The sequence below is a fragment of the Hypanus sabinus genome, chromosome 29 (assembly GCF_030144855.1).
Source record: "Hypanus sabinus isolate sHypSab1 chromosome 29, sHypSab1.hap1, whole genome shotgun sequence".
NCBI classification, from domain to species: domain Eukaryota; kingdom Metazoa; phylum Chordata; class Chondrichthyes; order Myliobatiformes; family Dasyatidae; genus Hypanus; species Hypanus sabinus.
Window position 1 is genome coordinate 24,503,673 of NC_082734.1, and position 15,833 is coordinate 24,519,505.

Here is a 15,833-nt window from a genome sequence, read left to right on the forward strand (position 1 = left end):
AAGGCAGCCGTTCCACAAGCATCCAGTCCCCCCACCATCGACGGACAGTTGCAGCAGTGCGTACTATCTCCAAGATGCACTGCACCAACACGCCAACGTTCCTAAATCAGCATCTTCCAGACCCACAACCACCACCATCTAGAAGGATGAGAACAGCAGACACCTGGGAACACCACCACTTGGAAATCCCCCTCCAAGTCACTCACCATCCTGACTTAGAAACATATCGCCGTTCCTTCATTGTCGCTGGGTCATAATCATGGAATTCCCTCCCTCTAATAGTACCGTGGGTGTACCTACACCTCAGGGACTGCAGCGGTTCAAGAAGGCAACTTATCACCACCTTCTCAAGGGCAACTAGGGATGGGCAATAAATGCTGGCTTAGCTGGCGACACCCACATCCCGTAAATGAATAAATTTTTTAAAAATAACCGCTACACTACCCCGCTGCCCTTCACACAACGCTAATGATTGCAGGATGGTGGTGGTCTATTACGACGAGCCATCACCTCTCAGGATATGCCCTCTTCTCATTGCTACCATCAGGGTGGAAGTACAGGAGCCTGAAGACCCACACTCAACCTTCCAGGAACAGCTTCTCTCCCTCTGCCATCAAATTTCTGAATGGAGAATGAACCCTTGAATACTACCTCACTGTTTTGTTCTCTTTCTTGCACTGTTTATTTACTTTTTGTATATTTTGTTCTAAAATTTACTGCATATTTTCCGCCTTGCTGCCACACAACATTTCACCACGTGTGTCAGTGATAATACATCTGATTGTTCAGATTCTGAGTGCTAGATTATCATGTAGAATTGCTATTTCTCTTGTATTTCAGATTCATTTATCGCATGTACATCAAGACATACAGAGGAATGTTCCATTAACGTTAACAACCAACACATCCAAGAGTGTGCTGGGGGCAGCCGCCATGTTGCCACACATCCCACTGTCAACATACCATGCCCACAATGCTATGTTTCCTCAGGTTTAATTTTCCTATGCTTGCTTACAATTTTTATATAATCACCTATACACATGTAATTGATCAGTAAAGTTTCCAGTAATTCAAGTCAAGTCACTTTTATTGTCATTTCGACCATAACTGCTGGTACAGTGCATAGTGAAAATGAGACAACGTTTTTCAGGACCATGGTGCTACATGACACAGTACAAAAAACTAGACCGGACTACGTAGCTGATTGCTATTGTAGCTGATTCTGGATTTTCTAGAAACTTCTCAGTTTTTCTGCAGCAGGTGTCACACCACTTGAATCTGTCTCTCTCATAGGTTCATTGTTAACACTGGAATGTTGTTAACTATACTCTAAGTATTGGGTGGCTGTGACGATTTTGACTTTGTCTTCTTTCTTTGTTCACTTCTTGTTCTTGTATCTCTTAATGAAATAGCCAGAACCTAGTTAACTCCCAATTCTGCACTTCTAAACCAGGATCCAACATTATAGAAGGAACACCCAGTCATTACTGGAACTGGGCTCCCTCAACCAAGAGAGCAGATAGAAGATTCGGTTTAACATCTCAGGTGAATGGTGGCACTTGGCCCTGCAGAGGACAGCCTTTACTCTCTAGGATGGAAAGAATCTGCTGCCTCCTTGCTCCTTGGTCAGACCTGCAAGGGACCTCACCAAGTCAACCACGATACACATGGCATCGAGTTACACGTTTCCATTTTCCTTCAGTCGAGGGGCACTGGAACCTCAGCTGCACTACCAGCCTGGGAATTAGGAGCAGGAGGCCATTTAGCCCCTCAAGCCTATCCCACCATTTAATATAATCATGACTGAAAGAGGCCCTTTGGCACAAATTCTTCAGGCTGAAACCTGATCCCACCTGCCTGCATTAGAAACATACCCTTCTGGGCCTGGCCTATTCAGTGTCTCAGAGCCTCTTAAACATAGTGATTGTAACTGATTTCACTACCTCCTCTGGCAGCGAGTTCCAGATATCAACCACTCAGAATGAGAGGAGATCTTACAGAAACATATAAACTTATGGAAGGGATAGATAAGGTAGAGGCAGGAAAGTTGTTTCCACTGGGAGGTGAGACTAGAACTCGGGGACATAGCCTCAAGATTCAGGATCGAGATGAGGAGGAACTGCTTCTCCCAGAGGCTGGTGAATCTGTGGAATTCTCTGCTCAATGAAGCAGTGGGGGCTACCTCAGTAAATATATTTAAGACAAGGTTGGTTAGATTTTTGCATAGTATGTGAATTAAGAGTTGTGGGGAAAAGGCAGGTAGGTGGAGATGAGTCCATGGACAGATCAGCCATGATCTTATTGAATGGTGGAGCAGGCTCGACGGGCCAGATGGCCGACTCCTGCTCCTATTTCTTGTATTCTTATGTTTGTATTCTCAGTGCAACAAATAATTTACCCCTCAGATCTACTTTAAATCTCCTCCCTCTCACCTCAAACCCACCACCTCTTGTTGATGGCACCCTCCTCATATCCTCAAAGACCGCCAGTGAGTTAAACATGACCTTCCTTTCATAGATCCACATCAGTTCCAGTCACAACAATTGTTCCCCTCAAGGGAAGATGGTTTATGTAGCAAGCGGAATAGAGTGTGGGGTTGCAATGGGTGGGTAATGTAATGTAATGTACAGGGGGTGTGAAGAATGGGGGAGCATAAAGGGTAGGGAATGTGATGGACGGAGTGTAACAGTTGGGAGGAGTTGTAATGGACAGGAATGTAATAGGACGGAGTTGTAATGAGTGGGGAGTATGACGGACAGGGAGTGTGATAGGTGGAAGAAGATGTAATAATGGACAGTGAGCATAAAAGATGGAGTCTGATGGGTGGGGAGTGGGAAAAATTGTAATGGATAGGGAGTGTAATAGGAAGGTGGTGTAATGGGTAGGGAGTGTGATGGGTTGGAGGAGGTGTAATGGATAGGGAGTGTAATAGGAAGGTGGTATAATGGGTAGGGAGTGTGATGGGTTGGAGGAGGTGTAATGGATAGGGAGTGGATAGGGAGTGTAATACGAAGGTGTAATAGGTGGGGAGTGCGATGGATGGAACACAATAGGTGGAAGAAGGAGTAATGGACAGGGAGTGCAATAGGTGGGAGGAGGTGCAATGAACAGGGAGTATAAAGGATAGGAAAGGTAATAGGTGGGAGGTGTAATGGGTGGGTCTTGTTGGTCTGATCTGATTACAACCTGAAATCCGCATTCTTGTTCTACACTGCCTGAGGAGCCATCATTCATCCACGTGCACCTATGTATGCAATCACAAGGGTGAATGCACTTAGTCTTTTCTCCCAGGTAACGGGAGAGGATACGTTTAATGTGAAAGAAGAAACATTTAATCAGAATCTGATGGCTACCCAGAGGTACGAGCTGCCAAAGGAAGTGGTTGAGGCAGCTACATTAACAACACTTAAAAAACATTTTGACAAGTACATGGATAGGAAAGTTTTTAGAGAGAGTGATATGAACCAAAGGTGAGTAAATGGAACTGGCTCAGGAGGACACTTTGGTCAACGCGAATGATTGACTGAAAGGCCTGTTTATCTGCTGGAAAAATGGGCTATGGGTCGAATGTGGGAAAATAGGATGAGGGATGAGTTTTTCATGGGCATCTTTATCAGCATGGACCAGATGGATAGATGGACTCCATGACAAGGGCCAGGTTTAATGGACACATCTAATAGAATGAGAGGTTCTTCCTTCAAATCTGGGCAGGACTGGCAAAGCCAACACTCACTGCCTATCCACTGCTCTTGAACCAAGTGGCTTCAATGTCTATTTCAGTGTCTGGGTCTGAAGCCACACCTCAGGAAGGAGCAGGTGAGAACTTCACACCTGATGTGCAATTAGACCATTAGATTACAGGATATAATTAGGCCATTCAGCCCATCAACTCTGCCCCATTAGTCCATCATGGCTGATTTATTATCTCTCTCAACCCAATTCTCCTGTCTTCTCCCTGTAACATTTTTACGCCTTTACTAATCAAGAATCTATCTGTTCCATGTTTCGGGCAATTGGTTTGTTTTTACAGTGACTGAGCATGTTCAACCTTCATTTTGGAACGAGCAGTTTCAGATCTATATTAGATCACTTCCTGAGCAGTCCGGAAGTAGTAAGCAGGAAAGTGCACTGGCTGTCAGAAGGCCAGAGGTTTATGTCAGGAGCAGAAGACATTTCTATCTAAGGCCATCTTGTTGCTTCCCTAGCAGAAGTTTTGCCTGTAAGGTGATGTTGTTTTGTTTAGACCAAAGGTATCAAAAGGATTTTGCTGAATAGAATGTAATTTTTGAGTTTATTGGACACTAAACAAGAAGCTAATGGTTTGACATACTACTTACCTGTAGTATTTACTTATTGCAACCTTATAATATTTACCTGCAGAAAAGTTAACTAAGTTCTTGCTTGTCTGTGTATATTTACCTGGGTGAATGGAACAACATGATAATTGCACTGTAGTTTGTTTTTTTTCCAGCTTCACTCCTTATTCACCATTGGGACTCCAATAAACCGGGGAGCTAGGAGGCTATACCCCTGACTCTCATGTCATTTTCAAATGGAGTTTGCCTGACTGTCTAGTTGACGTTACAATACCTCAGCGAGGGCAGCACATTAAGAAGCTCTGCTATAAATACACCCAATGACTTGGCCTCCACAGTCATCTGGGGCAATGAATTCCACACCCTCTAGCTAAAGGAACTCTTCTCGATCTCTGTTCTAAAGGGACGTCCTCCTAACCTGAGGCTGTGCCCTCTGGTCCTAGACTCCCCCAGTATCAGAATCAGGTTTAATATTGCCGGCGTATATCCTGATAATTATTGTTTTGCGGCAGCAGTACTTCATATTTCATAGTCATAAAAACTATAAATTACAATAAGTATATTTTAAAAAATCACTTAAATAAATAGTGCAAAGAAGAGGGAAAAATACTGAGGAAGTGTTCATGGGTCCATTGTCCATTCAAAAATCTGATGGGAGAGGGAAACAGCCATTGCTGAAACAATGAGAGTGTGTCTTCAGGCTCCTGTATCTCCTCCTTGATAGTAGCAATGAGAAGAGAGAATGTCCTGGGCGATGGGGGTCCTTAATGATGGAGGCTGGGAAGATGCGTATCCACAATGGAGCTGACTGAGTTTACAACTTTCTGCAGTTTATTTTGATCCTGTGCAGCGGCCCATCCATACCGGATGGTGATGCAGCCAGTTAGAATGCTCTCGACGGTACACCTGTTGAAATTTGAGAGCGTCTTTAGTGACATACCAATTCTCCTCAAACTCCTAATGAAATATAGCTGCTGCCGTGCCTTCTTTATAATTGCATCAATGTGTTGAGCCCAGGATAGATCTTCAGAGATGTTGACACCCATGTACTTGAAACGGCTCACATTTTCCACTTCTGATCTCTCCATGAGGACTGGTATGTTGCCTCGTCTTTCCCTTCCTGAAGTCCATAATCAATCCTTTGGTCTTACCGGTGTTGATTGCAAGTTTGTTGCTGTGACACCACTTAACAAGCTGATCTGCCTCACTCCTGTATGCCTTCTTGTCACCACCTGAAATTGTGCCAAAAAGCAGTTGTGTTGTCAGCAGATTTATAGATGGCATTTGAGCTGTGCCTGGCCGCACAGTCATGGGTGTAGGGAGAGTAGAGCAGTGGGCTAAGCACATACCCCTGAGATGCACCGGTGTTGATTGTCAGCGAGGAGGAGATGTTATTTCCAATCTGCACAGACTGTGGTCTCTCCGTGAGGAAATTAAGGATCCAGTTGCAGAGGGAGGTACAGAGGCTTGGGTTTTGAAGCTTTTTGATTAGAACTGAGGTGATGATTGTGCTGGATACTGAGCTGTAGTCAATAAACAGAAGCCTGGCGTTGGTATTATCCAGGTGATCCAAGGCCAGTGAGATTACACCCGCTGTAGACCGATTACAGTGACAGGCAAATTGCAGCGGGTCCAGTTCCTTGCTAAGGCTGGAGTTGGTTCTGGCCATGGCCAACCTCACAAAGCACTTCATCACAGTAGATGTGAGCACAGCTTCACATTAGTCATCGAGGCAGCTCACCCTGTTCTTCTGGTGTGTTTGTCGCCCTTTTCAAGCAGGTGGGAATCTCTGACTGTAACACGGAGGTATTGAATATGTCTTTGACCCTTCCTGCCAGTTGGTTGGCACAGGTTTTCAGAGAGCTACCCGGTTTGCCATTAGGCCCTGACGCTTGGCGAGGGTTCGCTAACTTGAAAGACATTCCAACATTGGCCTCCGAAACAGAGGTGGCAGGGTCTCTGGACGCTGCAGGGATTTGCACGGGTGTAGATTTAGTCTCCCTTTCAAAGGCCTTGAGCTCGCTTGGGAGTGAAACATCACTGCTGTTCTTGCCGTTAGGTTTTGCTTTGTAGAAATTAACGGCCTGCAAACCCTGCCAGAGTTGTGTGCATCCAATTCCTTCTCTAACCTCAATCAGAATTGTTTTCTCGCTCTTAAAATAGCCTCTCTAGGTCGCACCCAGACTTCTTGCACGGTTCTGGATCACCGGTCTTGAACTGCACAGATCTAGATCACAGAAGACCCTGAACTGCCTGGTTCATCCACAGCTTGGAATGTCCGGTATGTTTTTGAAGGCACACACTTGTCCAGAAGTCAGTGACAACTGAGGCGAATTCATTCAGGCTCGCAGATGAATCCCTGAATATTGTTCAGTCCACCAACTCGAAGCAGTCCTTTAAATGCTCCTCCGCCTCCCTTGACCATATGTTTTTGGTCCTCACCACTTGTGCTGCAGTGTTTAGTCTCTGCCTATACTCTGGGAGTAGAAGTACAGCCGGGTGTTTCCAAAGTGTCACGATGTCATGAAGTGTGGGCATGGGATGTCACGATAAGTGTTCTTAACGGTGGTATAACAGTGGTTAAGTGTGTTGGCCCCTTTGATTCTACAGATGACATGTTGGTGGTAGTTGTTCAGAGGCTTCTTCATGCTGGCCTGGTTGAAATCTCGCACACGTCAGGGCAGGCATTAGAGAGCACCGTTTCATGCCTGCTGATAATGGGGCTTAGCTCAAGTGCTTGCTCAGCCAACACAACCTGCAAGTCAACCTTCAGGGAATCCTGCATGAGCTTCCCACCTCTATTTTCTGAATTTTCTCCCCATTTAGAAAATAGTTTATACCTTTTTTCGTTCTATCAAAGTTCATGACCATACACATCCCTGCACTATATTCCATCTGCCTCTGCTTTGCCCTAATCTCCTAATCTTTGCCATATTCCCTGCTTCCTCAACAGCACCTGCCCCTCCACCTATCTTTGTATCATTTGCAACTTGGTCACAAAAGCCATCAATTCAGTCATCCAAATCAGTGACATAAAACGTGAAAAGAGGCAGTCCCAACACCGACCCCTGCAGGACACTATTATTGCCACTCTGCCTCCTGCCAGTCAGCCAATCTGCTATCCATGCATTCATCAATCAAGTGGTTTTGAGAAGAACAGGCCAGTATGTTTGTGGCCATGGAGACTTACAGAACATAAACAGGCTCTTCAGCCCAACTGGACCATGTTGACTAAGCAACATGTCCATCAAAGCTCATTCCCCTTGGCCCTCTAAACCTTTCCTGTCCAGATGACTGTCCTGGTATCTTTGAACTGTAGTTAGTGTGCCTTTCTCAACCACTTCCCCTGGCAACTCATTCCATATATGGTGGAAAAGTTGTCCCTGAGCTTCCCATTAAATGGCAACAAAGGACATGGCATCAAAAGTTATTGGGAAAAGGCTGGGAAATGGGGTTCAGGAGGAGACAGAAAAAAGGATCAGCCATGATGGAATGACGGAGCAGACACGATGGGCCAGGTGGCCTAATTCTGCTCCTCTGTCTTATGGTCTAAATCTCTCCCCTCTCTCACCTTAAACGTCTAGTTCTTGATTCCCCAACCCTTGGAAAAAGACTTGGTGCATTCACCCTGTTTATGCACTCTCAAGATATTATACACCTCTATAAGATCATCCCTCATTCTCCAAGGAATAAAGTCCCAGAATTCCCTCTCCCTGGAACTCGGTCATCTTCATTCCTCGATCTCAGACTCTTTGAACACAGTTGCCGGAGTGAGACCTGAACTCAGGTCCTCAGGTGTCGATCCAGCTCTCCGATTATCATTTTTACTGATTATCTTCATTTGTCACAAGCACAATGAAACATAGAGTGAAATGTGTCATTTTCACACCAATGACCATCACTGTCCGAGGATTATGCTGACGGCAACCAGCAAGTGTGGCCACGCTTCCAGTGCCTATAAAGCATATCCACCACTTTAAAAGGTGGGAGGAAACTGGAGCACCTGGAGGAAACCCATACAGCCACGGGAGAACATAAAAATTCCTTACAGACAGCAGTGGGAATTGAACCCTGGTCTTCAGAAGGCATTGTAAAGTGTTGTGTACTAGTCTGGGAATTCAGCAGCTGCACAGCCACCCACCAACCAACAGAAAGTGAAGAAGAGTTTACAGTGCCGGGAGGGGCAGTGTCCAGAGGGACAGGGGTTGAAGGCATTTGGGAAGGAGGTGACATGAGGGGTAACTTTGAGCTGTAAGTGGAATGGGGTGGAAGAAAATTGAAAGCCAACTTTCAAATAGGGGACGAGGTAAATAGTTTGAAAGAGAAATGTGAGGCAACAGAGGAAGAGAAGAGGTCAGTGGGAGGGTATGAACAGAAATTGAAATGAGTCACAGACCACAAGGAAACAGGCCCTTCAGTCCATCAGCCCTGCTGGCCATCAACCAGCCACCTACACCAATCTCATTTCATTCTCCCCACATTCAGATTTATTTAAACCTATACTGAAATGTGTCACTTGCAACAACAAACACACTGATATGCTGGGGGCAAGCCTCAAATGTCGCCACACGTTCTGGCGTCAACATCGCTCGCCCACTGCGTTCAGCAGAACAACACGGAGCACACAAAACGCAACGTGCAAAGGAATAAAGCGACAACAGCAAAGCAAACCCCCATTCCTCCCTCAGACCCAGCAACCCACACACACGCAGAGACACAACACAGTCCCTAATCGCAGGACAGGCCGCCTCCAGTGGACTCGTGGGCTCACAAACGTTGGGTCTTCAACTTCTGCAGCCACGTTGCCGACAGTAACCCTCCGGATTCCACCGCTCCCCACACACACTAACCTAGCGACCCTGCACGTCTATGAGATGCAACAGGAAAATAGAGCTATCCACGGAAAATCCAGGGAGGATGTGCAAACTCCACATAGACTGCACCCGAGACCGAGATTAAACCAGAGTCTCTGGAGCTGAGAGGCAGTAAAGATTGATCTTGCCACATCCAGAGGTCCACAATTAATGCCATTTGTAGACTTTTAATTGAATTGACTTTATTACTTACATTCTTCTTATACACGAGGAGGAAAAATCTTTACATTATGTCTCCGCCAAAATGTGCAATTTGGAGTAATTTATAATAAATAGTATGTACAAAAGAATAGTCAATACAACACAGAAACAGATGTGTCAGCAGGAATTAAGCAGTCCGATGGCCTGGTGGAAGAGGTTGTCCCAGAGCCTGTTGGTCCTGGCGGTATCATTATGCTCTGATCCTTCCCTTGCCTGGCACTGGAAACAGCTGCGTCCCCTGGACAAAACCCTCACAGACAGTCATTCCACCCTTCCCATCTCCGCACCTTCAGGTTCTCTTCTAGTTAGGTTACCGGACATTAACAGACTGCAGAGTTGGCCTGAGAAGTGGCAGACGGATTTCAATCCAGAAAAGTGTGAAGAGATTCACTTTGGAAGGTTGAGTTGGAAGGCAGAGTACAGGATTAATGTCAGGATTCTCGGCAGTGTGGATCCTGGGGTCCACGTATGTAGATCCCTCAGAGTTGCCGCACATGTTGATAGGGAGGTTAAGAAGGTCTGTGGTGTGTTGGCTTTCATTTGTTGGGGGTTTGATTTCAAGAGCCATGAGTTAATGTTGCAGCTCTAAAAAACTTTTAAATTGGTAAATTATAGTAAATTATTGGTAAATTATCACTTGGTAAATTATGTTCAGTTCTGGTCACATCGTTATAGGAGGGATGTGGAAGCTTTACAGAGGATGCAGAGATTTACCAGGATGCTGCCTGGATTAGAGGGCATGTCTTATGCAGATAGGTTGAGCAAGCCCTTCGGAGAGGAGGAGGATGATAGTTGACTTGATAGAGATGTACAAGATGATAAGAGGCGTAGATCGGGTGGACAGCCAGAGACTTTTTTCCCAGGGTGTTAATGGCTAATATGATGGGGCGTAACTTTAAATGATTGGAGGGTTTCAGAGATAAGGCTTCTACACTGTGAGTGGTGGGTGTGTAAATGCCCTGGGTGGTAGAGGCAGATACATTAGGGGCATTTCAGAAACTCTTAGATCGACACACGGATGAAAGAAAAATGCAGGACTGTGGGAGGGAAGGGTTAGATTGATCTTAGAGTAGGTTAAAAGGTTGGCACAACATCGTGGGCTGAAGGGCCTGTACTGTGCTGTAGTGTTCTATGTTCTCTGTCCTCGTTCTGCCTTTGACCTGAAATGTTACCTGTATTTCTAACTCTGTGGACACTACCTAACGTGCTGGAAGGTTCCAGCACTTTCTGTTTTGATTTATGGTGATATACAGAGCAGCACGAGTCTCTGTGGTGAGAGAGCCCGCATTCATTAACGCACGGCTGAGGTGATTAATCAAATGTATAAATGATGCTGGTTCCACACAGAGCAGGCCGGGGAAACAACAACAGCCATTTGCAACTATCAAACACTTTTAACACAGTGGAATACCCGAGGGGACTCCACAGAAATGCTTCAGATAAAATCTGACAGCCAGCCGCGTGAGAACTCAACAAGTGAGCAGAAGCCCGGTCAGAGGGGAGTTCGAATAGCAACTGAGACAGAAGAGAGGGGGAATGGTAAGCGGGGCGGGGGGGGGGGGGGTGTTGGCAGGGTAATAGACCAGGACAGAGAGCGAGAGATATAGGGACAGAAGGAAAGAGACAGAGAGAGGAGAAAGGAGAGTGGAAAGAGGAGGACACATTTGGGAGAGTGGGGGACACAGGCGAGAGTGGAGAGTGTGGGATGTAGAGGGGACAGGCGGGGGGGCAGGCAGGGAAAGGGGGGGACAGACAGGAAAGGGGAAGACAGGCAGTGGGGGAACAGCAGGGAGGGCAGACAGAGAGGGGGAACAGGCAGATGGGGGAGGTAAGGGGGTACAGGTGGGGGGGGGGTGACAGGCAGACAGAGAGAGGGTCAGAGTTTAGGAATCAGGTATTTGACTATGTCCTGTGGTTCGGTAATCAGATAGGATTAAAGGCTTGCGTTCAGGGCACACTGTAGGGATGTGTGGCAATTATAGGGAACAGGAGGGCAGAAACAAGGAGAGATTTGAATAATAATTCTGTAATCAAGAAGCTGTTTAGCAAGAGGCCTTTGCAAATCAGGAGGCAGGGCGCTGAACAATGAAGTTAATTCAGAGGGGGTTAGGACACTTGCACAGACAGTCACTGATATTTCTACAAGGCATGTGCAAGATTCTAGTAACAAACGTACAAACCCGGGTGTGTTTAAGCTTCGCCTGCATGCTGCAGAGGATTCCATTACAGGGGATTTTCTGCCAGGGATAATCTGTCACTCCATGGCTCATCTCCCTACATCCCTCTCACTGGAGACAGGAGAGAAGACAGGATGCTAGGCCAGGCTCCTTCAATAAGGCCCCTAACGATTAGCGTAATGTTATCACAGCTCCAGTTACCCAGGTTCAATTCACGCCGCTGTCTGTAAGGAATCCTGTACATTCTCCCTGTGGGGGTTTCCACTGGGTGCTCCAGTTCCCTCCCATATTCCAAAGACATGCATGTTAGGGTTGGAAAGTTGTGGGCATGCTATGTTGGCACGGGAAGCATGGTGAAATTTGTAGGCTGCCCCCAGCACATTCTCACTGTGTCGGCCGTGATGCCAATGACACATTCCACCATATGCTTCCATATTTTGATGTACGTAATGACAAATATGGCTAATTTATATCTGGTAGGCACAGCTAGCAGGATGTCACCGTGAGCAGGAGGAGGAGGACCTACTGTGGTGTGGACAGTCGCCATGTTCACACCATCCGCTAAACACAGCTGTCGCTCATTCTGGGCAAGGGGTCTGTCAAGAGACAGGCTCAGGAAGCGTCAGGGACCAGTCTGGCCATTCTCCTCTTACCTCTCTCATTAACAAGATACTTTGAGAAGATACAAGAGAACTGCCACTCACTGGATGATTTTTTTATTTTTGTTTTTCACACCATTCCCTGCAAACTCTAGACCAGGGGCTCCCAACCCTGTTTATGCCATGGACCCTAGGTTGGGACCCTCTAAACTGACTAAACTGTAGTATGTGAAAATCCCAGGAGATCAACAGTTTCTGAGATACTCAAACCACCCCATCTGGCACCAACAATCATTCCACAGTCAAAGTCACTTAGATTCCATTTCTTTCCCCGTTCTGATGTTCGGTCAGAACAACAACTGAACCTCTTGACCATGTCTGCATGCATTGAGTTGCTGCCACATGACTGGCTGATTGGATATTAGTAGTAATGGGCAGGTATGCAGCTGTTTCTAATCAAGTGGTCACTAAATGTAGCATCAAAGAAAGTATGGGAAGGAGAAAGGAATAAATGAGGCACCACATTATCTGCAACAGTTCATCAGTTTGCCAAAGAGAAGTACAAACACACTTTTGTAGATACGGGCCCTTTGGCCCAAGCAGTTCATACTGGCCAGAGTTCCCACCCAGCTGGCGTCAAAGTCTTATGTTCAAAGTAAATTTATTATCAAAGTATAATATGTCACCATATTCTGAGATTCATTTTCTTGCAGGCATTCACAGGAAAAGGAAGAAATACTATAGCATTAATAATAAAAAGCTATACATAAGCAAATACTGACAAGCAATCAGTGTGCAGAAGACAAACTGTGCAAATAAAAAATAAATAATACCAAGAATGCGAGTCCTTGAAAACGTTTGGCCTATATCTCTCCAAGCCACAGCCCTCCACGCGCAAGAGCTTCTGAAGTGATACTGTTGTCCCTGCCTCAGCCACTTCCTTTGGCAGCTCATTCCATGTACTCACCACCCGTTGAGTGAAAATGTCACCCTTCAGGTCTCTTTTAAATCTTTCCCTTTTCACCCTACGAATGCCATGTAGCTTTGGACTCCTCTACCCTGGAGGAATCCCCGTTACCATCCATCTCATCTCTGCCTCTCATAACATGAAACATTTCTATCATACCACTCCTCATTCTCCCTTGTTCCAAGGAATACAGACCTCTCCCTATAAATCAAGTCCTCTAGTTCTGGCAACTTCTTTGTGAATCTTCCCAGCACTCTTTCTTAATTTAACCATATCTTTCCTATAACAAGGTGACTAAGATGGCATAAATTCAATGGCTATTTTATTACGCACCTCCTGTATGTAATAAAGAGACCACCAAGTTTATGCTCGTGGTCTCCTGCTGCTGTATCCCATTCACTTCAGAGAGGCTCTTCTGCACACCACTGTTGTAACGTGTGGTTATTTGAGTTACTGTCGCCTTCCTGTCAGCTTGAACCAGTCTGGCCATTCTCCTCCGACCTCTCTCATTAACAAGGCATTTTCACCCACAGAGCTGCCACTCACTGGATGACTTTTGTTACCCGCAACAGGCTCTGTAAACTCTTTTGTGGCTGCAAATCCCAAGAGATCAGCAGCTTCTGAGATACTCAAATCACCCCATCTGGCACCAACAATCTTTCCATGATCAGAGACACTTAAATCACATATCTCCCCCATTCTAATGTTTGCCCTGAAGAACTAATTAACTTCTTGACCAGGCTGACATGCTTAGATACACTGAGTTGTTTCCACATGATTGGCTGATTACATATTTCCATTAATGAGCAGACATATGGGTGTACCAAATAAAGTCACCATTCAGCATGTAGTGCTAGTTCCCTGATGTTCTTTGCTTCTTATTTTCCATTATCCTCACCTGCCAGTGAGATCTCAAACGTTAGCTCTGTTTTTCTCTCTCTGCAGATGCTGCCTGACCTGTTGAGTGTTTGCAACCTTCTCTGTTTTCATTTCAGCTTTTTAACACCTGCAGTATTGTTTGGTTTCACTCACAACGTAATGTTGAGAAAGGTGCAAAAGAAATGCGAGTTCTTCCTTCTTTCACAGGGCTAGGTTGAACAGAGAACACCTGGGGAACGTGACCACTTCAACACCTCCAACACCAACAGCACCAATAATGTCAATTCGATCAGCAATAACACAACTGCACAAAATGTGTTTAACAAATTGGCTCGCACACACCAGGAAGGAAAACCTCTGGGCAACAACACCCCACTTCTGAATGCCTCCTCCCCCTCCATTGTAACTTTCGTTCCTACCTTGGAGCATCGAAGCTATCGTACGATCCCACGGTGTAGTGCCGGAACAATCGCTTTGCCTTTTCACTGCGGCTCTCTGTTGAACACGAAGAAATCAAAGCACAGCTGATCACTGCATGCCCCTCATGAACCTTTTCAAATCTTTCCATTCTAACCATAAACCCGTGCCCCATAGTTCTTGATTTCCCAGTGCTGGGCGCATTCCCTCTATCTACACTCCTTATGTTGTTTTACAACCCTGTACGATTATCTCTCATTCTCCTGCTCTCCAATGAAAAGTGCCAACCCGCTCAACCTCTCTGTCCACACCTCAGTCCCTTACAACCCGATTTACAATATCCCTTGTACAAACGCTTGTCGAACCATAGGACATTACAGCATAGAAACAGGCCTTTTGGCCCTTCTTGGCTGTGCCGAACCGTTTTTCTGCCTAGTCCCACTTACCTGCATCTGGACCATATCCCCCCATACACCTCTCATCCATGTACCTGTCCAAGTTTTTCTTAAATGTTAAAAGTGAGCCCACATTTACAACTTCATCGGGCAGCTCATTCCACGCTCCCACCACTCCCTGTGTGAAGAAGCCCCCCAATGTTCCCTTTAAACTTTTCCCCCTTCACCCTTAACCCATGTCCTCTTGTAAATCTCCTCCCCACTCTTTCTAGCTTTATGACATCTTTCTTACCAGGGCGTGGGTCCCCTCAGGGTGCTCTCATTTCCTCCCGCATTCCAAAGATGTACAGATTAGGGTTAGTGAGTTGAGGGCATGCCATGTTGGTGCTGGATGTATGGTTGCCCCCAGCCCATCTTCCGACTGTGTCGGTCGCTGATGCAAACTGTTCATTTCAATGTACTGTACTTGTGACAAATAAAGCGAATCCCTTTTTTTAAAAAAAAACTGAACATAATACTCCAAGTGTGGCATCGCCAAGCTCCCTGTAAAAGCATTGAGGGTTCTGTGTCCACACTGTCTCAGATCAGGCCCTTCCGCTAAACGTTTTACATGTTCAGGATCGGCAGAACGGCAGAACACTTTACCTCTCTCTGCCTCCTTCTTGCAAAGTTGTGAATTACCAACATGGACACTGGGTGGCAGTCCACGACCGGCGATGGCAAAACCACCTGCATCACACCCAGCAGAGGAACTCAAGAGGTTTCAGTTAATCCAGTCGCCCCATTCGCTGTGATCTCCTTTCTTGTGATGGACTAGGAACAATGGAGGCCCACCCGTCTCAGCAGAGCGGTCAGCGCGACGCTTCACCGCGCCAGCAGTCACCAATCTGGGCTCAGGGCTCAACTACCGCTGCTGTGTGTAAGGAGTATGTGCATTCTCCCTGTGACCACGTCGGAGTCCCCCCCCCCCCCACCCCCAACCCAGCTGCCTGGCTTCCCCCCCACATT

General features: G+C 46.2%; 1 protein-coding gene across 1 annotated transcript in view; it reads right to left on the reverse strand.

Moving 5' to 3' along the window:
• shank1 (SH3 and multiple ankyrin repeat domains 1) overlaps nucleotides 1-15,833 on the reverse strand; it is a 320,292-nt gene that overhangs the window by 226,514 nt on the left and 77,945 nt on the right. Inside the window, exon 13 of the mRNA XM_059953249.1 lies at nucleotides 14,433-14,508. Within this exon, the coding sequence (XP_059809232.1) occupies nucleotides 14,433-14,508 (76 nt within the window). The remainder of the gene's footprint in view (nucleotides 1-14,432; nucleotides 14,509-15,833) is intronic.